Here is a 23,205-nt window from a genome sequence, read left to right on the forward strand (position 1 = left end):
TGTTTTATGGGCAAATCTGACTAAAGATGAGAACACGGAAAGTTACAATGGCACAGCATCAAAATACTTTCTAAAAATAATCATTACCTACTTTTAAAAAATGCACAAGATTAATAAGCACTGGTGTGTAAGAATGCATATTTGACTGATAGAACTATTTTTAAAACACAAGGAAGTTATCACTACAAAAGTCAAACAGTCATTTTTTTTTTGAGGGGAGGGAGGGAAACTGTATTGAGGAGGTACTTTTGGGGTGGCTAACAGGAGTTCCAGTTCATGAGCAGAATCACAATGACAACAAAGTTTACCATAAGTAATTCATGAAGGTATACTTTTGTTTTTGTGGTTTTTTCCTTTTCCTCAAAACAAGAAAAACATTAATTAAAAAAAGAGATACTGTCCATAAAGATAATACACCCTTGAACCAGATATATTAGTAACTTGTGATCTGAAAATAACACTGATAGGTACAGACTTATGCGAAGACAAAGTACAAAATTAAACTACGTCAATACTACTTCAGCAAGGCATCAAAGACAAAGTTCAGTTCAGTACACCAGTTTAAGAAAATAAAGAGTACTGAAGTCCACTCTACAAAGACTTCTACTTAATTTGCAAGGGCTCCCTTTACAATTTCTCCTTACTTGAGCAAGGTACTTATAAACCTAATTACACTAAGAGCAAACTTTTTTCCCACTTAAAGAAGGCAGGAACCTGATAATTTATTCACTGGCAGACACCAATCCAATTCTTTCAAAACATACTTTGTTTTTGATATTGGCTTAATTTAGATGTCTCTTGACTATATACTCTTATATCTTTCCATTTTTTCATATTAGCATTTAATATTTTCTTTAAAAATTATTTTTATGTAAAGAAGGTTCCAAATGTACTGCAGGTATTTCTTGGTTTACAAGAATTTACACAGCTTCAGAACAGCTGGCAGACAGAGGATGCTAATACATCAACTAACAAAGTCCTGGCTGCTTCAAGAAATTTTACACCATTTCCCAAATTGTACTCCAAGGCCCATTAGTCCTACAAGATATTCTGCAAAAAAAACCAGAGAAATAAATTCTTTTTGGGGAAATGCTATTATATCCCTCCCAATTTAGAGATTAACAATGAATACCAGCATATTCCTAAAGGATCAGAACTTTACAGTAAAGAATCCAAAATTCCTTTTTTCCTTAACCCACTATCATTTCCCAAACTTTTCTATCACAAAACAATTTTTCCTTGTAATACTTTCTAACATATAGTTTACATTCCTCAAAAAACACTTTGAAAAAGGAAAATCATAAATTATCAAGAGGGAACAGAGAAGAAAAACATCAGAAATGCAAATTAAAAAGCTGTTTGAAATAATCCAAGTGGGAAAATTAAGGAATGGAACAGAACACTAGCAGTCAAGAAAAAAGTGGGGTGGGAGGGCAGTGATGAGACATCAACAAAATAAACAAAAATTTAAAACTAGTTATTGGACATGGATGAGTGAGTCAAGGATCATATTAATGATCCTGGACCTTACTGTAACAGGCAATTAGGAAAGGAAAGGGGTTTGTGAATGGGTAGAGAGAGAGGAGATTATGTTCTGTATTAGATACTGAAACTGAGATGACAGAAATCTAAACAGAAAGGTAAATACATGGAGATGCAGATTACAATGGGCAACTGGACATACCACTTCTTTCAAAGTGACAATAATTCCTGTATTTACAAATAAGAGCAGGAAACACCAAGAGGTGAGAAATGTAACCACAAGGTAACAGCTTACAGAGAATTAAAATCCTAAGCACGGCTAGGATTTCCTTGAAAAATAGCACAAAAGGAAAACAACCAAAGGTCAAAGGCTGAACCCTGCAAACACTAGCAGTTGAGATAGAAGAGGAAAATGAGAGAAAATGAGGACACTGACCACAGAAAAACCACTCAAGAAGTTTTTTAGGAAAAGATAAAAACTTTTCACAAGATAAGACAAATGCATAATGCAAAGAAAGGGCAGAGGGAATTATCTAGAAACAGAGGGATTATCTAGAAACCTAAGTTCCTAGATAAATTTGATCAAAGTATAGATTATCATGAAATGTGATATTCAAATCACTGTAGAACACAAAAAATTAATGCCCCAAAAATGATGCAGGTTAAACCTGAAATGAGACTATACCACAAAAACTTACATCATGAGTACCTAATGTATTTAAATTTTTAGCAATATACTTAAATTTCAAACTTCAGAAGACAAACTCCAGGCAATGGGAAAAAGGAATTCCATTTTAAATAAACATATTTTAAATGAATAATCTAAGTTTCCACTTTAGGAAACTACAAAAAGAGCAAATTAAATCCAAAGTAAGCAGATGAAATAATAAGAATGAGAGAGGAAAATAATGAAACTAAAAACAGGAAATCAACAGAGAAAAATCAATGAACCAAAAGCTACTTTTTTTGAAAAGTTCAACCAAACTGAAATTAGCCAGGCTAAGAAAAAAATTAAGTGGACACAAATGTCAATGATCAGAAATGAAAGAGGGAGACATCACTACAGATCCCATGGACATTGCAAGGATAATAAGAGAATACTTTAAACAACTCTATACTCACAAATTTCCTATGTAAATGAAATCAACCATTCCTTAAAAACACAAGCTATCAAAACTCACACAATTGAAGACAGTCTGAATTGAATAGGTCTGTATCAATGAAATTTAATCATTAACTAAAAAACTTCCAAAAACAGAAAGCACCAGACCCCAGTCAGCTCACTGGCAAATTTCCAACAAACACTTATGGAAGAAATTATACCAATTCTCCACAATCTCTTGGGGATAGAAGCAAAGGGAATACTTCTTAACTCATTCTACAAACCAGCATTACCCTAATACCAAAACCAGACAAAGAAATTATAAGGAAAAAAAACTGTAGGGCAGTATCTCTCAAGAACATAGATGCAAAAAGGTATAAATAGGTATAAAAAGAATTATACACTATGACTAAATGGGATTCATCCCAGGTATGTAGTTTCAACATTCAAAAATCAATTAATGTAATCCCACCATATCAATAATGTAATCTTTAACATCAAAAATTACACAATCATACCAACAGATACAGAAAAGGCTTCTGACAATATCCAAAACCCATTCCTGATAAAAAAAACTTTCAATAAACTAGCAAGAAGGGGAACTTTTTCAACTTGATAAAGAATGTTCACAAAAAACGTATAGTTGACATCACTGTTAACGCTAAGAAACTTTCCCACTACAATCAGGTACAAGGCCAAGAATGTCCTCTCCCACCACTCCATTTCAATATCGTACCGGAAGTCCTAGCTAAAGCATAAGACAAAAGGAAATAAAAAAGGTATACAGATTGAGAAGGAAGAAACAGAAATCTCTGTTCACAGATGACAATATCATCTGTGTAGAAAATCTTAAAGAATCAACAAACACACTCCTAGAACAAGCAATTATGGCAAAGTTATAGGATACAAGGTTAATATATGAAATCAATCTCTTTCCTACATACCAGTAATGAATAAGTCGAATTTTAAATTTACAAACTCATTACCATTAACATTAGCACACCCAAAAATGAAATACTCAGGTATCTAACAAGACATGTACAAGGAGGGAAACTACAAAACTGATGAAGAAAATCAAAGAAGAACTTAGTAAATGGAGACATACTCTATGCTCATGGATAAGAAGACTCAATTTTGTCAAGATATCAGTTTTTCCCAATTTAAAATCTACAGATTCAATACAATCCAAATCAAAATCCAGTAAATTATTTTATGGATGTCAACAAACTGATTCTAAAGTTTACGTGGAAAGGCAGAAGACTCCTATAGCCAACTCAGTACTGACAGAATAACAATGTTGGAGTACTGATACCCGACTTAAAGACTTACTCTAAAGCTACAGCAGTTAAAGAGTGTGGTACTGACAAATCAATCAATGGGCCCAGAAGCAGACCCACACAAATACAGTCAACTGATTTTTCACAAAGGAGCAAAAGCAATACAATGGACAAAGAGTATTTTCAACAAACGGTAGATACGGTTAACAATTGGACATCCACATGCAAAAACATAAATCAACATGGACCTTACCCCTTCACAAAACCAACTCAAAATGAATCGTAGACCTAAATGTAAAATGCAAAGCTACAAAAATCATAGAAGATTACAGAGGAGGAAACCTAGATTACTTTAGGTATGGCAGCAAATTTTTAGCTACCACACCAAAGGCACAATCCATGAAAGAAAACAGTTGATAAATTAAACTTCATTACAATTAGAAACTGCTCTGCAAAAACTGTATTAAGAGAATGGGAAGACAAGCCATACACTAGAAGAATATATCTACAAAAGACACATCTGGTCCAGGACTGTTACTCAAAACATACAGAGAACTCTTTAAGACTCAGCCATAAGAGAAGAGTCGGTTACTAATTGGACCAAAGACCTTAACAGACACCTCACCAAAGATTTAACGATGGCAAATAAGCATATGAAAAGATGCTCCACATCATACTTCACCAGGGAAATGCAAATTAAAACATCAATGAGATAGTACTACACAATTAGAATGGCCAAGATCTGGAACACTGACAACACCAAATGCTGGTGAGGACATAGAGCAAAAGAAATTCTCACTCAATGCTAATGGCAGTACATAATGGTACAGCCACTCTGGAAGGCAGTGGTGACTGCTTACAAAATTAAACATACTCTTACCATACAATCCTGCAATCATGCTCCTTGGGTATTACCCAAAGGAAGTGAAGAATTATGTCCACACAAAAACTTAAACACAGATATTTACAGCAGCTTTATTCATAATTACCACAACTTGGAAGCAACCAAGATGTACTTAGTAGGTGACGTGTCACATGAGCAAACTGGTACATCCAATGGAATATTATTCAGTGACAAAAAGAAATGAGGCATCAAGCCATGAAAAGACATAGAGGAATCTTAAATGCATTATCAGTAAGTGAAAGAAGACAATCTGAAAAGGTTACATACTTTATGATTTCAACTACATGACATTCTGGAAAGCACAAACTATAGAGATAGTAAAAAGATCAGTGTTTGCCAAGAGTATGGCAGGTGGGGGTGAGGAAGGGATGAAGAGATGGAACACAGAAGAATTTCAGAGAAAACTAATATTTAAATACTCCATGATTCTGTAATGATAGGCACATGTCAATTATGTATTTGTCCAAACCCACAGAATGAGCAACACCAAAAGTGAACCATATTATAAACTGTAGACTTAGGTAATTGAGTTGTGTCAATGTAGGCAGATCAAGTGTAACAGATGTATGACTACTCCGATAGGGAGGGTGGAAAATGTAGGAGGCTATGCATGTAGGGGGGGCAGAGATAATGGTAAATCTCCGTATCTTCCCCTCATTTTGCTGTAAACCTTAGACTACTCTAAAAAGTGTCTTATTAAAAAACATATATAAAAGATTACTAAATAGACAAGCAAATATATAACCAAAAGAAGAGTTTTAAGAATATAGTTATAAATTGAGAATATTAACAATCATGTCATACACCATATACTTCAAAAAGTCAAAAAAAATTTATGATATCTTACTCTTTCTTGTTTTTATTGCAAGTAATTCAAACAACTAGAAAAAGAAATCTGATCATTTTGGAAAATTTTTTACTTCTAAGCTAACTTAAATTCTTAAAAATAACCAGCTTTAAATATTTGGTAATAATATTCATGTAACTTCTAAAACGTACAGCTTTATTTTTTGGTTTAGATTTTTTTCCCCCAATTATACCATTAAGAAGAGTAGTTAAATTAGATCAGTTTTACTTTTTATATCTAAATACCAGGCAACATATTTTTCTTTATTTCAAATTTGTATTCATTCTCTTAAGACTCTTCAAATCTAACCATGTATATAAAGCCATTACTTGAAATAAATTCTTCAGAATATACAGACTTCTTAATTTTATGGTTACACAAACTTTCCTGACTGAAAGTGTTATTTTCTAGAAAATTCTGTTTTTAGTCAGAGGAAAATAGGCTTCAATTACATTCTATCATTCGCGATAAGTCAAAAATAAAGTGTCTCAACTTACCAATTGTTCTTGGTTACCAAATTACTTGGTTATTCTTAGGTTCCTGGTTATTAAGTTAGCTTAATTAAAATTAAGATAAAGCAGGAGATCTCAAATTAGCATTTTCCTAAGTGGGCTTGAAATTATAAATGACATGTGTAAGAAAATAAACTTTGATCTACACCTCTTTCCATATGCAGAAATTAACTTGAAATGTATCATATACCTAAGTATGAGAACTAAAACTATAAAACCTCTGGAAAACATACAGAAAATCTTTGTGACCTTGGGTTAAGCACAGATTTCTTGATTTAACCAAAAGCAAGATGAATCTGAATTTCATAAAAATTAAGAACTGCTCTTCAGAAAGATACTACTAAGAAAAGAGAAAGACAAGATAGAGACTGGAAAAAAAAATACTTTCAATGAAATATGATAAAGAATTTGTATCCAGAATATATAAAGAACTCTCAAAATTTAGTAAGAAAACCCAATTCTTAAAAATTGGGCAAAAGATATGAACAGAATCTTCCTCCAAAGATACAGACAGAAAAAAAGGACATTAGATAGTGCTCAACATCATTGGTCATTAAAATTAAAACCTCAATGAAATACTATTACAGACCTATTAGAATATCTAAAATTAGAAAGATTAACCATACCAAATGTCAGTAAGAATATAAGACAAGTGGAACTCTCATATACTGCTGGTGGAACTGTAAAATGGTACAACTACTCTACAATAGTTTGGCAGTTTTTACAGAAAATGAAACATACACATTCCATCTGACCCAGCTATTCCACATCTAGTATTTACCCAAGAGAAATGAAATCATATGTCAATATGAAAACATGTACACAAACATTAGGAGCAGCTAATTCATAACAGGCAAAATCTTAAAATAATTAAAAATTCTATTCACAAGGACAAAAAAACTATGGAATCCATACAATGGAATGCTACTTGGCAATAAAAAGTAATAGAGTATCAATACATGCAATAATTAGGATGAATCTCAAAGTAGTTATGCTAAGCAAAAAAAGTAGACAAAAAAGTATAAAATACATAATTCAACTTAAACATTTTAAAAAGGCAGGCTAAAGAAAGAATATTAGCGTTTTTCTAGAAGGAGTTGTATCCGGGTGGGATGGAACAAGAGGATCACAAAGAAACTTTAAAGTGATGTGCTCATTATCTTGATTCTGACAAAGGTTTCATGGGTGTATACATAGTCAAACTTATCAAATATACACCATAAATACATAGTTTATTGTATTGTTAATTATACCTAAACAAAACTGTTTAAAAAACAGGAACAGCATATCTAGGAGGAGAAAGGAGGCTCTACAAGGGTAGGAAGGAGCCTGGTAAAAACCCAGTGAGGCTACCTCTGTGGGGAGGGTTAGGAAGAATGGGCCAAGATGAGGCTGAAAACTAGATTTTTTCAGGTGTTTCCCATTTTGATGTAACAAATATTTAGTTTATTCTAAGCATTCAAAGTTCCTAGCCCTTGGTTATTCACTCCTTCCTAACTCATTAAATTATTTACATAAGGGGTAAAAAAGAGGTTAATTCACTCGGACATATCTGCAATCACCAGAACATAGATTTATTCAATTACACAGCTCAGAGAGAAAAGAAGGGTTTGAACTTTCTTGTTTAAAGAAATAATACTATTATGTAGGAGATTTATAAGTTAATATGTACCAAAGAAATGCTGTCTAGTAAGATTTCACATTTGAAAATCTAGAGATGACATCAAGATCCCTAAAACTTATGAAGTTGGGCAAATCAAAATGGCAAGGCATGAAAATATGAAACCTCCAAATTAGTGATTTTTCTATTCAACTTCCAAAAGGATCAAAGATGAAAATGGATTCTTTCTATAGTTCCATTTTCCATATATTCCATATGCACTATCAAATACAGGTCATGTGCTCAGCAAACTCACCATCTGTACAACAGACTCCCTTAATCTTGTCTCTTCTTCAGTCATGAGAGTCAGTTCCTTGCACACCATGGCAGCCAGCCCCACATCTAAGCATTCTGGATCTGCTGCCATCTTGAAAATGAGTTCCTCATGTGAAAACACACAGTGGCGCCTAAGCCGTCGGTAATGATTGACACACTGACGTCCAATGGGCAACTGAAAACAAGAGTAGATTCTCAAATTAATTTACTTGCTTATAACACATTCTAGAACACTACTTACCCTCCAGATCCTCTCTTTTATTATAAGGAAGACACAACAACAAACACCATTTGAACACAGTAAGAGGTTAACTGTAAATATTAAACCCTTCATGGCACAGCAGGAAATTTTAAAGGCCTTCCCACAGAAAATTCCCACAATTTGAGACACCAAGGTTCTGGCCTAAGCTGTTGATTTTCTACTCATTATATACATCGAGACGCACAAGTTCCTTGATATATAAATGAAGCAGCAAACTTTTTTTAGACTAATATGAGGCTGCCCACATAAAGGAAAAAGGAAACAAAAACTTCAGACTACAAAGAGTCATATGGACATATTTAGCATTGAAGTCTCCACAGAACAAAAGAACAGATGTTATTAGAAGTATAAGAAGAAAGAAAGGAAGGAAATATGGAGGGATTACTACTTAAGCAATTCACATTGTCTGGTATTATAATTTTTTTGAAAGGACCCAAACAAAAGATGATTTAGATTTTAGCATCTACAAGTTCTTTTAAAAACAATCAGTCTAGAGGGGATTCTCAAGATGGCAGCATGAGCAGGGTGGTGGAAACTCCTCCCAAAACCATATATACTTTGAAAATACAGTGAATACAACTATTCCTAAAAGAGCAGCCAGGAGATACAGTACACCAGCCAGGCTACATCTACATCTGCGAGAACTCAAGATCTCATGAAAAGGGTAAGCTACAAAGCCGTGACCCGGCGGGACCCAAGCACTCCCCCAACCCCAGCTCACTGACAGGAGGAAAAGAATCAGAGTGGGGAGGGAGTGGAAGCACAGGACTGCTAAATAACCAGCCCTAGTAACCTGCACCAGGAGCACAGACACACATTGCATGGTGTACTGAATATTAGAGGAATGGAAAAGCAAAATCCAAGACTAAGACTGCGAAAAGGTTCCCACAGCCAGCTGCCATGGGACAAATGAAAAGCAGGCGCTTTAAAAGCTTTAAAGAGACAAGGGATTAACAGGTGGACAAAATTGTCCTGGTGCACTCAGCCCAGCAGGCTGGGAACTTTAAGGAACTTGAGGCGCCCTAACCCACTGGGTGTCAACACAGCACCAGAGCCCCTCATGGGAATAGGCAGCATGCTGTTTATTCCCCCGTGCCAGGATTTGAAGCGAACCAGCTGACCCACCATTGCTGGGGAGCACACAGGAAGTGGCCCCGCCAACAGCAATCACACAGAGGCTTCCCCCAGTGCACAGCTAACCAGGCCACACCAAAAGGCTGCCCCCTGTCCGCAGTCGACCAACACAGACAGCGGAGATCAGTGCAGAGTCCAGAAGGCAGAAAGGGGCTTTATTTGCACGGAGAACATGTGCTGCTTGCCTTTAACTCCTGCCACTGCCCCTGGGCCATTCCTAGGGCCATGCTGCCCACGGCAGCTTAGGGATTAACCTAGAGGCTGCCCACTGAGTGCGGCCAACCAGCACAGGCAGAGAAAGATGGCAAGGAGTCCGGAAAGCACATAGGAGCTCTGATCTCAAGGAAAACACACGCTGATCACCTGCAACCACTGCCAGTGCTGTAGGCCATCCCGAGGGATGCCCCACCAACAGTATCTCAGGGAATCAACCCAGACACTGGGTATGCGCGTAGGCTCGCCGGCACAGGCAGAGGAACCTGGCGAGGAGTCCAGAAAGAATGTAGGAGCTCTGTTCTTGCGACGAACACACACTGACTATCTGCAACCACCGCCAGGGCCCTTAGCCATCCCGAGGGCCAGCACATCCACGGCAACACAGGGAATCAACCCAGAGGCTGCTCCCTGTGTGCGGTTGCCCGGCACAAGCAGCGGAGATGGGCGTGGAGTCCCCAAAACACGAAGGGGCGCCGTTCTTGTGGGAGAACACACGCTGCTTGCACGCAACCCCCACTAGTGCCCTAGGCCATCCTGTGGGCCGCCCCACCCACAGCAGCTCAGGGGATTAACCCAGAAACTGCTCCCTGTGCGCAGGTGACTGGCACAGGCAGCAGAGAAGGGCAAGGCAACCAGCAAGCAGAAAGGGACTTTGTTCTCCCAGCAGACACATGCACCACTCGCCGGTGATCACTTCCATTGCCACGAAGAGGCAGAAAAACCTTGTTCAGTCCAAAATCCCTCAAACATCAGAAAGAGGGCCTGGTGAGACCGAAATCACTAATCTTTCTGAAAAAGAATTCAAAATAAAAGTCATAATCATGCTGATGGAGCTATAGAGAAACATGCAAGAGCTAAGGGATAAATTCCGGAGGGAGATAACAAAAATAAGAACAGACTGTATGAGGTGCAAGAGACTGTTAATGGAATAGAAATCAGAGAACAGGAATACAGAGAAGCTGAGGCAGAGAGAGATAAAAAGATCTCTAGGAATAAAAGAATATTAAGAGAAATGTGTGACCAAACCAAACAGAACAATATTTGCATTACAGGGGTACCAGAAGAAGAGAGAAAAAAGGGATAGAAAGAGTCTTTGAAGAAAGAATTGCTGAAAATGTCCCCAAGTTGGGGACCCAAGGAGGACAACACCAAGACACATAATAATTAAAATGACAAAGATCAAAATCAAAGACAGAGTATTAAAAGCACCCATTGAGAAAAAAGATAACCTACAAAGGAAAACTCATTAGGCTATCATCAGACTTCTCAACAGAAACCTTACAGTCCAGAAGAGAATGGCATGATACATTTAATGCAATGAAACAGAAGGGCCTTGAACCAAGAATACTGTATCCAGCACGATTATCATTTAAATTTGAAGGAGGGATTAAACAATTACCAGATAAGCAAAAGCTGAGGGAATGTTCCTTACACAAAACATTTCTACAGTGTATTTTAAATAGACTGCTCTAGATGGAAGTGCTCCTAAGGCTAAACACACGTCAACAGAGAAAATAAAACCACAGCAAAGAAAGTAGACAAACCAAATACTAACTAAATGCAAAACGAAGTCTGCTATCCACAAAATCAGTTAAGGGAAACACAAAAGAGTACAGAATAAACACCTAACATATAAAGAATGGAGGAAGAAGAAAAAGAAGGGAGAGAAATAATCATCAGACTGTGTTTATAATAGCTTAATAAGCGAGTTAAGTTAGACAGTTAGATAGTGAAGAAGCTACCACTGAACGTTAGGCAACCACGAATCCAAAGCCCTCAATGGCAATAGTACATGTCTTATCGATAATCACCCAAAATGTAAATGGACAAAATGCACCAATCAAAAGACAGAGAGTAATAGAATGGATAAAAAAGCAAGACCCATCTATATGCTGCCTACAAGAGACTCACTGCAAAACCAAAGACATACACAGATGAAAAGTGAAGGGATGGAAAAAGATATTTCATGCAAACAATAGGGAGAAAAAAGCAGGAGTTGCAGTACTTCTATCAGACAAAATAGACTTCAAAACAAAGAAAGTAACGAGAGATAAAGAAGGATATTACATAATGATAAAGGGGGCAGTCCAACAAGAGGACATAACCATTAAAAATATTTACATACCCAACACAGGAGCACCAACATGATGTGAAACAAATACTAACAGAATTAAAGTAGGAAATAGAATGTAATACATTTATTTTAGGAGAATTCAACACACCACTCACTCCAAAAGACAGATCCACCAGACAAAATAAGTAAGGACACAGAGGCACTGAACAACACACTAGAAGAGATGGACCTAACAGACATCTATAGAACTCTACACCCAAAAAGCAGCAGGATACACATTCTTCTCAAGTACACATGGAACATTTTCCAAAATAGACTACATACTAGGCCACAAAAAGAGCCTCAGTAAATTAAAAAAGATTGAAATTGTACCAACCAACTTCTCAGATCACAAAGATATAAAACTAGAAATAAATTGTAGAAAGAAAACAAAAATGCTTACAAACACATGGAGGCTTAACAACATGCTCTTAAATAATCAATGGATCAATGACCAAATTAAAACAGAGATCAGGCAATATATGGAAACAAATAACAACAGCACAAAGCTCCAACTTATGTGGAACACAGCGAAGGCAGTTCTAGAGGAAAGTATATAGCAATCCAGGCATATTTAAAGAAGGAAGAACAATCCCAAATGAATAGTCTAAATTCACAATTATTGAAACTGGAAAAAGAGCAAATGAGGCACAAAGTTAGCAGAAGGAGGGACATAACAAAGATCAGAGAAGAAATAAAACTGAGGGGAATAAAACAACAGAAAAAAATCAATGGAACCAAGAGCTGATTCTTTGAGAAAATAAACAAAATAGATAAACCCCTAACAAGATTAATTAAAAGAAAAAGAGAATCCCACATATAAACAGAATCATAAATGGGAACGGAAAAATCACTACAGACACCACAGAAATACAAAGAATTATTAGAGAATACTATGAAAATCTATATGTTAACAAACTGGATAACACAGAAGAAATGGACAACTTTCTAGAAAAATACAACCTTCCAAGACTGACCCATGAAGAAACAGAAAATCTAAACAGACCAATTACCAGCAAAAATATTGAAATGGTAATCAAAAAACTACCCAAGAACAAATGTCCCGGACCAGATAGAATCACCACTGAATTTTATCAGACATATAAATAAGACATAATACCCATGCTCCTTAAAGTTTTCAAAAAATAGAAGAGGAGGGAATACTTCCAAATTCATTCTATGAAGCCAGCATCACTCTACTACCAAAACCAGGCAAAGACACCACAAAAAAAGAAAATTACAAACCAATATCCTTGATGAACATAGATGCAAATATACTCAACAAAATATTAGCAAACCAAATTAAAAAATACATCAAGAGGGTTAAGGGAAAGATGGTGGCATGAGAGGAGAGAGACAGAGGCTTCCTCCTAAAACTGGATACAATTAGAAAATTTAATTGGCGCAACTAACCCTGAGAGAGCAACAGGAAAGAGGACGGCATCAGATTGCACACACCTGGAGAAAAGAGCAGACCTCAGCGAACGGGGTAACATACCAGAGCTGTGGCTCTGCGGGACCCGAGCCCCTCCCCCACCCCAGCTCATCGGCGGGAGGAAGAGAAACGGAGCAGGGAGGGAGTGTAAGGCCTGGGACTGCTGAATACCTAGCTCCAGAGATCTGCTCTGGGAGCACAAACCTACATTTCATGGTGCTTTCATGAGACTCGAATGACTACTGGGTTGGAAAGTTAATACAGGCAGAGTTCCTGGGGAGACTGAGATTCTGGCTGCTTGTGGAAAGCAGGGATCCATATCTCGCTGCTCTGGGACAAAAACTTATACCTGTGTGACCGGCCCACTGGCTCAGGCAGTGGAGACAGGCACAGCAGCCAGGAGGCGGGGAACAGCTCTTTCCTATCCCCAGGCACCAATATCGCTCCCCTGCGACCCCCGACATTGCTTCAGGGCCTCAGAAGCTCCAGAATAGAGCTTCTGGACACTAGAGGGCACCATATACAAACATGAAACGCCAAAGGAACCTTGTCCAGAGCGAAATTGTTAATACAACTCCTGAGAAAGATTTAAATGATATGGACCTCGTGACTCTTCCTGAAAAATACATCAAGAGGACCACACACCATGATCATGTGGGATTCATCTCAGGGATGCAAGGACGATACAACACTCGAAAATCCATCATCATCATCCACCATATCAACAAAAAGGACAAAAACCACATGACCATCTCCATACATGTTGAAAAAGCATTCAACAAAATTCAACACCCATTCATGATAAAAAGTCTCAACAAAATGGGTATAGAGGGCAAGTACCTCAACATAATTAAAGGCCACATACAACAAACCCACAGCCAACACTATTACACTTAACAGCAAGAAGCTGAAAGCTTTTCACCTAAGATCAGGAACAAGAGAAGGATTCCCACTCTCTTCCCTCTCATTCAACATAGTACTGGAGGTTTAGCCAAGACAATAAGGCAACACAAAGAAATAAAAGTCATCCAGACTGGTAAGGAAGAAGTCAAACTGTCACTGTTTGCAGATGACATGATATTGTACATAAAAAACCCTATAGAATCCACTCCAAAACTACTAGATCTAATATCTGAATTCAGCAAAGTTGTGGGATACAAAATTAAAATACAGAAATCTGTTGCATTCCTATACACTAATGACGAAATCGCAGAAAGAGAAATCAGGAAAACAATTCCATTCACATTTGCATCAAAAAGAATTAAATACCTAGGAATAAACCTAACCAAGCAAGTGAAAGACCTATACCCTGAAAACTACAAGACACTCTTAAGAGAAATTAAAGAGGACACTAAGAAATGGAAATTCATCCCATGCTCTTGGCTAGGAAGAATTAATAATGTCAAAATGGCCATCCTGCCTGAAGCAATCTACAGATTCAATGCAATGACTATCAAAATACCAAGAGCATTCTTCAACAGAACTGGAACAAATAGTTCTAAAATTCATATGGAACCACAAAAGACCCCGAATAGCCAAAGCAATCCTGAGAAGAAAGAATAAAGAAGGGGGGATCTTACTTCCCAACTTCAAGCTCTACTACAAAGCCACAGTAATCAAGACAATTTGGTACTGGCACAAGAACAAACCCATAGATTAATGTAACTGAACAGAGAGTCCAGATATTAACCCAAGTATATACGGTCAATTAATAAATGATAAAGGAGCCATGGATATACAATGGAAATGACAGCCTCTTCAACAGCTGTTGTTGGCAAAACTGGACAGCTACATGTAAGAGAACAAAACTGGATTACTGTTTAACTCCATACACAAACGTAAACTCAAAATGGATCAAACACCTGAATGTAAGTCATGAAACCAAACAACTCTTAGAAAAAAATACAGGCAAAAATCTCTTGAACATAAACATGAATAACTTCTTCATGAACATATCTCCCAGGCAAGGGAAACAAAAGCAAAAATGAACAAGTGGGACTATATCAAACTAAAAAGCTTCCATATAGCAAAGGACACCATCACTAGAACAAAAAGACATCCTATTGTATGGGAGAATATATTCATAAATGACATATCCAATAAGGGGCTGACATCCAAAATACATAAAGAGCTCACGCACCTCAACAAATAAAAAGCAAATAAGCTAATTAAAAAATGGGCAAAGGATCTGAGCAGTCACTTCTCCAAAGAAATTCAGATGGCCAACAGGCACATGAAAAGATGCTCCACATTGCTAATCATCAGAGAAATGCAAATTAAAACCACAATGAGATATCACCTCACACCAGTTAGGATGGCCAACATCCAAAAGACAGACAACAACAAATGTTGGCCACGATGTGGAGAAAGGGGAACCCTCCAACAATGCTGGTGGGAATGTAAACTAGTTCAACCATTGTGGAAAGCAGTATGGAGGTTCCTCAAAAAACTCAAAATAGAAATACCATTTGACACAGGAATTCCACTCTAGGAATTCAGCCTAAGAATGCAGCAGCCCAGACTGAAAAAGATATATGCACCCCTATGTTTATCACAGCACTATTTACAATAGCCAAAACATGGAAGCAACCTAAGTGTCCATCAGTAGATGAATGAATAAAGATATGGTACACATACACAATGGAATATTATTCAGCCACAAGAAGAAAACAAATCCTACCATCTGCAACAACATAGATGGAGTTAGAGGGTATTATTCTCAGTGAAATAAGTCAGGTGGAGAAAGACAGGTACCAAATGATTTCACTCATCTGTGGAGTATAAGAACAAAACAAAAGCTGAAGGAACAAACCAGCAGCAGACTCAAAGAACCTAAGAATGGACTAACAGATACCAAAGGGAAAGGGACTGGGGACGATGGGTGGGAAGGGAGGGATGGGGGAAAAGGGGGCATTATGATTAACACACGTAATGTAGGTGGAGGGGCACGGGGAAGGCAGTATAACACAGAGAAGCAAGTAGGGACTCTACAGCATCTTACTATGCTGCTAGACAGTGACTGTAAGGGGGTATGTGGTGGGGACTTCATAATGGGGGGAGTCTAGTAACCATAATGTTGCTTATTGTACAGTAATGGTACCAAAATAAAAATAAATAAATAAATAAATAGAAATGAGCATCAAAGAACAGAAATTGAACAACTCCAAAAAAAGTCTAGCCAAAAGAATTCAAAGTTAAATCGTGAGATTATATACTTTATTTTCCCTAAGTGATAATTCACTAAATGACCACTTTTCATAACAAAGATACACTCTTTAAGATACATTCTGAAAACTTCTTTAACTATAAAGCTTTAAACCAAATGATGATACTAGCTATACTACACACACACACACACACACACACACTTGCTTTCCTGCACTCTAGTGGAAAACTTGTGTGGCTAAAGGAGCTTTTGTTTGTATTATAATACAAAGGATAGAAAAGAAATGCAATCTTTAAGAATCTTTTAGAATTCACTTCCATCTTAAGAAAGGCTAAATGGGTTCAAAGGAATCACCGTTCCGTTCAAGAATCAAGCAGTATTTCCATGCTCTCCAAAGAAACAATCCCTCCCAAGAAAACACATACAGTTGACCCATGAACAACATGGGTGTTAGGGCACCGAACCCCTCATGAAGTCAAAAATCCACACGTAACTTTTTTGACTCCCCCAAAACTTAAGTAATAGTATACTCTTGACCGGAAGCCTTACTCATAACATAAACAACTGATTAACATATATTTTGTATGTTGTATCTTTACATACTGTACTCTTAGACAATAAAGTAAGTGAGAAGGAAAACTTTTTATCAAATTATTGCAAATCTCCAATACATTTTTCCAATATATTTATTGCAAAAAAATCCATGTGTAAGTGGACCCACACCATTCAAACCCATGTTGTTGAAGGGTCAAATGTATAGTGAATTTATGATTAGTGATTATTTTGTTTATTAACAATATACAACTATTTCATTTCTTATTACTTAAATATTTACTCTTTAAACATTTCTCTTACAGCCTTAACACAATGGTAAAAAGAAGAAAAACAAAACTGGGTTGTAACATGTAAGGAAGCCACATAAAATTGATCTCATTTATCCATGGTAACTTATAAAAACTCAGTACCATCACTCTACTCCAGATATAAAACTGCTATAACTTTTCATTTATATCACACCCTTCTTCTAAAGAATATCAAGGGCTTTCACATTTATCATCTCACTTGTTTGAACTTATTAAATGAATCTTAGCATCTTTACATATCTGGTAAAGAACTTAGGCCCAGTGAAATTAAAAGAGTTGCCAAAGGTGAGATATAATAGTGAGCATATTAAAGGAAGAAACCATCGGAAACTCATCTCTGAACCATATCCATTTCCCAACCTATATTTAGCCATAAAACAAGCTAAATCATAAACACTTCATAGTGTTAGCTGAATTTTGAAAACTAGAACTCAAGGCAAAATCCTAAGCTTGATCTTCCTCTTGTTGCTTCCTAAGTAATAAGAAAGAAGTTTAAAATGCATAGATCAGATTGTTGACTGTATCATTTCACTCATTAGCCAATGAAACAAAATGGTTAATAATGAAATTTAATAAATTTATGCCTACAAAAAACATATGGTCCAATATTTTTATTAAAGAATACTCCTCAAAATGTTGAGGTGACAAAAAAAACAGCATCACCAAAGGAAACATAAAATCAAGTGTATTATAAATTTCAGTCTTTTTCCAACCAACATAATATAATAACTAATTTACTTTCTTAATCTACCTCATACAAAAGCAAAATAACAATCACTGACGTTATCATTTACACAAAAGTATGGCCCCTAAGGATTTCAATATTACAGTTTCTCTTTAAAATAAAAAATTTTTAAAGGAATATAGAAAACATAAAATGCCAGGAAGAATAAGGTCATCTAATTATCTACAGGAAGGAAAATAATAAAGAGATATTTTACAATAAAATCAGAGCTAGGTACTTGAAAATATGGTAGGATTATTTCTTGAAAAGATCCGGTAACCTTTGTAAAATCCAAAAGTGCCAGAAATACCAGACTGAAGGAAGCCTATTTTCTCGGAAAAGATTTAGAAAATATCAACTGCCCATTTACAATTCAGAGAATGAGGAAAATGATGAACAGATGAGAAGAACCATAACGGAAACTAACTGAATGTTCTATATTCCAACAGCCACTCCAATCTCTACTGGAATATTCACAAACCCTCCCATCCCCAGCTAAGCAAACATGCAAATATGACCACTAAGCTCCATTTTCCAGGGACATTAGTAGACGTACAACAGCTACTTGCTATACAACAGACCCAGTCAGCAGTACAGAAGTTCACAGCTTCAGCGAAGTTGTAGCCCTGATTAAATCCAGAATGATAGGCCCGAGGAAATGTCACAACAAACTCGCCAGCACACTGATTGGTCCTGTATACCTAAATGCAAATTAGGAACAGGGATACAAAACAAAATAAAAAAAAAAAAAAAGGAGATAGACTTTATCAATTTCAGAAGCATTTTTTAAAATGGGAAACAATAAAGCATTAACCTACCCAATATCAGAAAATAGTGTCAGAGTTTTTAAGAACCAGCCAGCATTCTACCTGCTTAATATAGTCACTGATAACAAATTTTAACAACTCTTAACAAAAATTACTGGCCAAAGGAAATTTTCAGAGAAAATGTTACTGTCACCAAGCTACTAGTGTCCCAACCTGACAAAATTTTTACAAGAGAATTTTTCTTTTATTCCTTTTATTCTTGTGTTGTAAGAGTGGTAAAGGATGCAATTTCCTCGTACTTTTTTTGTAAACTAGTTGATTAGCTCTTATGTAATATGGAGATATCCCAAAACTCAGTTTTCTTGAATCTTATTTTGCTTTACAATAATACTAATGTCTTTCGAAGAGTCACAGATTCTAGTATAAATTTATTCTTTGAAGATAAAGTAACTCTACTATTTATTACTCAACCTATTTAAGGTTGCGATGAATATTTGACTACATGTAGCAAATGTAGTCACTTATTAAATTTATACTTTATCAGGTATGAGGGGAGCTTACATTTAATATCATTTTCAAAACTAAGTTGGAAAGTAGAAGAGGTATTCATAGTAGTTTTACTTCATTATTTCAAGTGAAAAAAAAAGTTGTGAAATCTTGTATGAAGTATGATCTCCAAAAGTATAAGCGTTATTACAACTACCACTTCAAATAATTATACTTTGGTTAAATAGGGATAATAAACAATATAAGGTTTGTTAAAACCAGGATATAATGGCTTACTAAAAACAGAAAGCCATTTTACTAGACAGCCATACATAAAGTATGATTCATACTTTAAAACACCCCTTTCTTAAATGAATGTTATTCCATCCTGATTCTAAGTTCTAACTTGTTAGAAGACGACACGATCTTTTACTTCCAGTTACAAAACAAAACTTATGTTGTGACTGTACCTACTCAAAAGCCAACATAACTTTAAAAATACCGAAGGGAGACACAAAAAGACTCACAGGCACACCATGTTCCATTAGAACATTGGGGTTCATGATGGTGACTAGCTGATGTAGGAGATCAGGCTGGGATTCAAATAATTCAGGGGCCAGCTCCCTCATCACCTCCTCCAGTTGTTCGGCAGCATGAGATGGCACACCATACCATGTCTTCGGCTCCCCCCTAGCAAATGAAATAACTGTTTAGCTAGGCAGAGAGCATGGTGCCAATGAGTCCAAGGCCTTTGATTCAAATCCACTAAACTGTAATTAATAACTGTCTTCTTACATGGCCACAGATTATATGCCCTGAATCCTGGCAACTATCCCATAAATCTGTGCTGTTGTTCATAATAGGAGACAAGGAAAGAGTATATGGATAGGCACATTTATACTTACCACTAGTGTTAGAAAAGCAATTCAAAGCACATAAACTTCTTAATGTTTTAAGGTGGATCAGTAAATAGTATCTTCAAAAAGGAAAGATACTATATGAAAAGAAAGCACTGTTCACGGATACTGACACACTACCTTGATACACAGGTCCACTGGACATTCCAATTATCCCCACAATGATGAAAAGTAAAAGTCAATGCTCTCTAGAGTACCTTTCTATAACTTCATTAAGTTCAATTTTGCTATCCTAAGAAATAAGCCAAGGCTAGGAATGTTGAAACCTTGAAAAGAGTTCTACCTACAAATTTTAGGTAGCAAAATTTTAGCATCATAAATGCACTAGGCTTTAGTGGACTAGAACTCAACTATAATACTAAGCTGTACTCCTGGGAAATAGATTTAATTATTCACGCTATTTATAGAATTGCTGAATCTCTTAATCCTAATATAATTCACAGTGCTATACCTAATAGAACTTACTGTGATAATAAAAATATTCTGTATCTATGATGGCCAATAGAGAGGGGCCCTAGTCATATGTGACTATAAAGTACTTGAAATGTGGTAAGTGAAACTCAAAAAGTACTTTTAATTTTACTTCATCTTAACATAGCCACATGTGGCTAGCAGCTCTAGTATTACACAGCACAGAGATGAAGCAGAGAAAGAAAAGCGCTTGAGTTTTCTACTGCACAGCATGAACTGAATAACAGTTTCCAAATGTAGACAGAAATATCATTCAGTTAAGATTATACTTAACTTAAAAGAAATTGGGTAAATAAAAGTTGTAAGATACAAAAAAATTTTAGTAAAAGAATTTAATCAACACACATGTATCTTAGGCATTTTTAGGGACTATGTTGTTAAATAGGAAAAAGTTATTTGAAAATTTCAAATTCTGAAGGTTTGGTTACATCTTAATTATATCAACTTTAAACATCCAACCTTGTATATCAGCAGATAAACCAAAATAATTTTCATGTATACCAAATAAATATCATTTGTTCTAAAACTCTAGGCTCTGCTGCATGCATATGTTTTAAAAGGGAAGTTATTTAAGATGTTGCATCCTTAGGCCTCTGCACTTCTCTCCTCAATATATTTTCCTACTTTGGGGTAGGAAATCAACTTTTAAAGTCAATTTTCCCTAATTTATCACCTCATATTATTACACCTTCAAAAAGGTTACAAAGTACGTATGCTATTAAAGGTCGCACATACCAGTGCAAGTAGTTGATGGAATAACTCCAGTGGTCTTCAATATGCCAGCAAAAAGAAGAGAAACACATTCCCACATAAAGCCAGGGCACCTTCATACCAGAGATGTCTACATTAATATGTGCAAGAACAGACTGCTCTAGGACAGGCATGTTATTCAAGTTCCAACCAGAAAGGGCATATTCCTATAAAAAAAATGTAAATGAGATATCAGAAATAACAAGTACCTAAATGAAACCTCAGAGGAGTCTTCAAAAAGAAAAGTGAAAATTTTATAGTATTTAAAATAATCTAGCCCACAAAACCTGTGCTCTTTGCTCTCTATTACCTGTAACACATATACCTAAATATTTAATCTTTTTACATAAGTGGTATTTAGACATAGACATCCCTTTAATTGTTGCAGATACTCTTGCTTTATTCCGATGCAAATAAGCAACACTTTTTACTACTCTCCCCACCTCCACAGCTCATCAGTAAAATCATGGTAGACTCCTATTAAAAGGTTGCCATTATATTTCTACTTTATCCCCAAGTGTCTTCCCAAAATGTTTATCACTGTATTTGTAGAATGATGCCAGATATTATGAAAACAAAACATAGCAAGAAACATAATTGCAAATTTGTGGCAGCACTCCAGACTGACATGATGTAGAAAGTCACTACTACAACCTCTCCCCTACAAGCACATCTAGAAGTAATACACAAATTATAATAAAAAAGAAAATTTCACAGATGTTCCCAAAAGAAAGAATTCCCAGTTTCCGGAAACAAAGGAAGGAAACAAAGCTAGGATGAAAAAGGAAAACTGTTGTCTGATTTTTCATAGACATTTCTAACCGGATATAATCAGTCTGCAAGTTTCAAACATCCACCCCTGAAGCCTTACAAGGCAAAGACTTAAAAGTGCTTAACATTCTTGCGGAAAGCAGTTCCCAAAGTGGGGTCTAGAGAGTCCAAGACTATTTCAGGCGCTCTGCAGAGTCAAATTATTTTCATAATAATTCTAAGATGTAATTTGCCTTTTATTCTCATTCTTTTAAGAATGCAGTTAGTTTTCCAGAGGATAAATGAGATATGACATGGCAACAGACTGAATGCAGAAAGAGATAAGAGAATCTACCTGCCTTCTACTAGAAGGGTGATAAATGCTGCACCTGGATGCCAGGTATTGACGGAAGGAGGGAAGTTCATTATTATGTTACTTTTTATACATTTGAAATTTTCTATAATATGGAGTTTAAAAATAACACCTCAAAGTAAAATATTAAACAGCTGATGACAAAGTTGGAGAGAGAATCTCTGAGCTAGAAGACAGATTTGAGAATATGATCCATAATGCAGCACAGAAAAATGGAAACAGGGCATTTGCAGGCAAGGAAAACAAAAGCAAAAAAAACAAGTGGGACTAAATCAAATTAAGCAGCCCTGCGCAGCAAAGGAAATCCTCAACAAAATGAAAAGGCAATCTACTAAATAGGAGAAGATACTCACAAGTATGTCTGATAAAGGGTTACTATACAAAATACAAGACATTAACACAATTTAACACCCAAAACCACCCCCCTGCTGCAAATAATCTGATTAAGAAATGGACAGAGGAACTAAATAAACATCTTTCCCAAGAAGACATACAGATGGCTAACAGACTCACGAAAAAGAAACTCAACAGCATCAGGGAAATGCAAATCAAAACCACAAGGAGTATCACCACATAAATGTCCGAACGGTATCAAAAAGACAAGAAATAAAGAGTTGGTGAAGAAGTAAAGGAAACCTTTCTCATCTGTGGTTGGAAAGCAAATTGGTACAGCTACTACAGAAAACAGTACGGAGGTTTAAAAAACTAAAAAAGGAAA

At 36.1% G+C, this 23,205-nt stretch overlaps 1 protein-coding gene across 4 annotated transcripts in view; it reads right to left on the reverse strand.

Annotated features, from left to right (window-relative positions):
- Window positions 1-23,205, reverse strand: part of KDM5A (lysine demethylase 5A) — a 123,535-nt gene that overhangs the window by 61,791 nt on the left and 38,539 nt on the right. For 3 of the 4 annotated variants that reach the window (XM_073222821.1, XM_017663603.3, XM_017663602.3), the window contains 4 exons: window positions 21,350-21,531; window positions 19,754-19,916; window positions 18,555-18,674; window positions 8,041-8,235 (listed from right to left, as the gene is read on the reverse strand). In XM_073222821.1, coding sequence (XP_073078922.1) covers window positions 8,041-8,235; window positions 18,555-18,674; window positions 19,754-19,916; window positions 21,350-21,531 — 660 coding nt within the window. The remainder of the gene's footprint in view (window positions 1-8,040; window positions 8,236-18,554; window positions 18,675-19,753; window positions 19,917-21,349; window positions 21,532-23,205) is intronic. The other variant, XM_073222822.1, reaches the window with a different exon arrangement.

Source organism: Manis javanica, chromosome 15 (genome assembly GCF_040802235.1).
Source record: "Manis javanica isolate MJ-LG chromosome 15, MJ_LKY, whole genome shotgun sequence".
In the NCBI taxonomy this organism is placed as follows: Eukaryota; Metazoa; Chordata; class Mammalia; order Pholidota; family Manidae; genus Manis; species Manis javanica.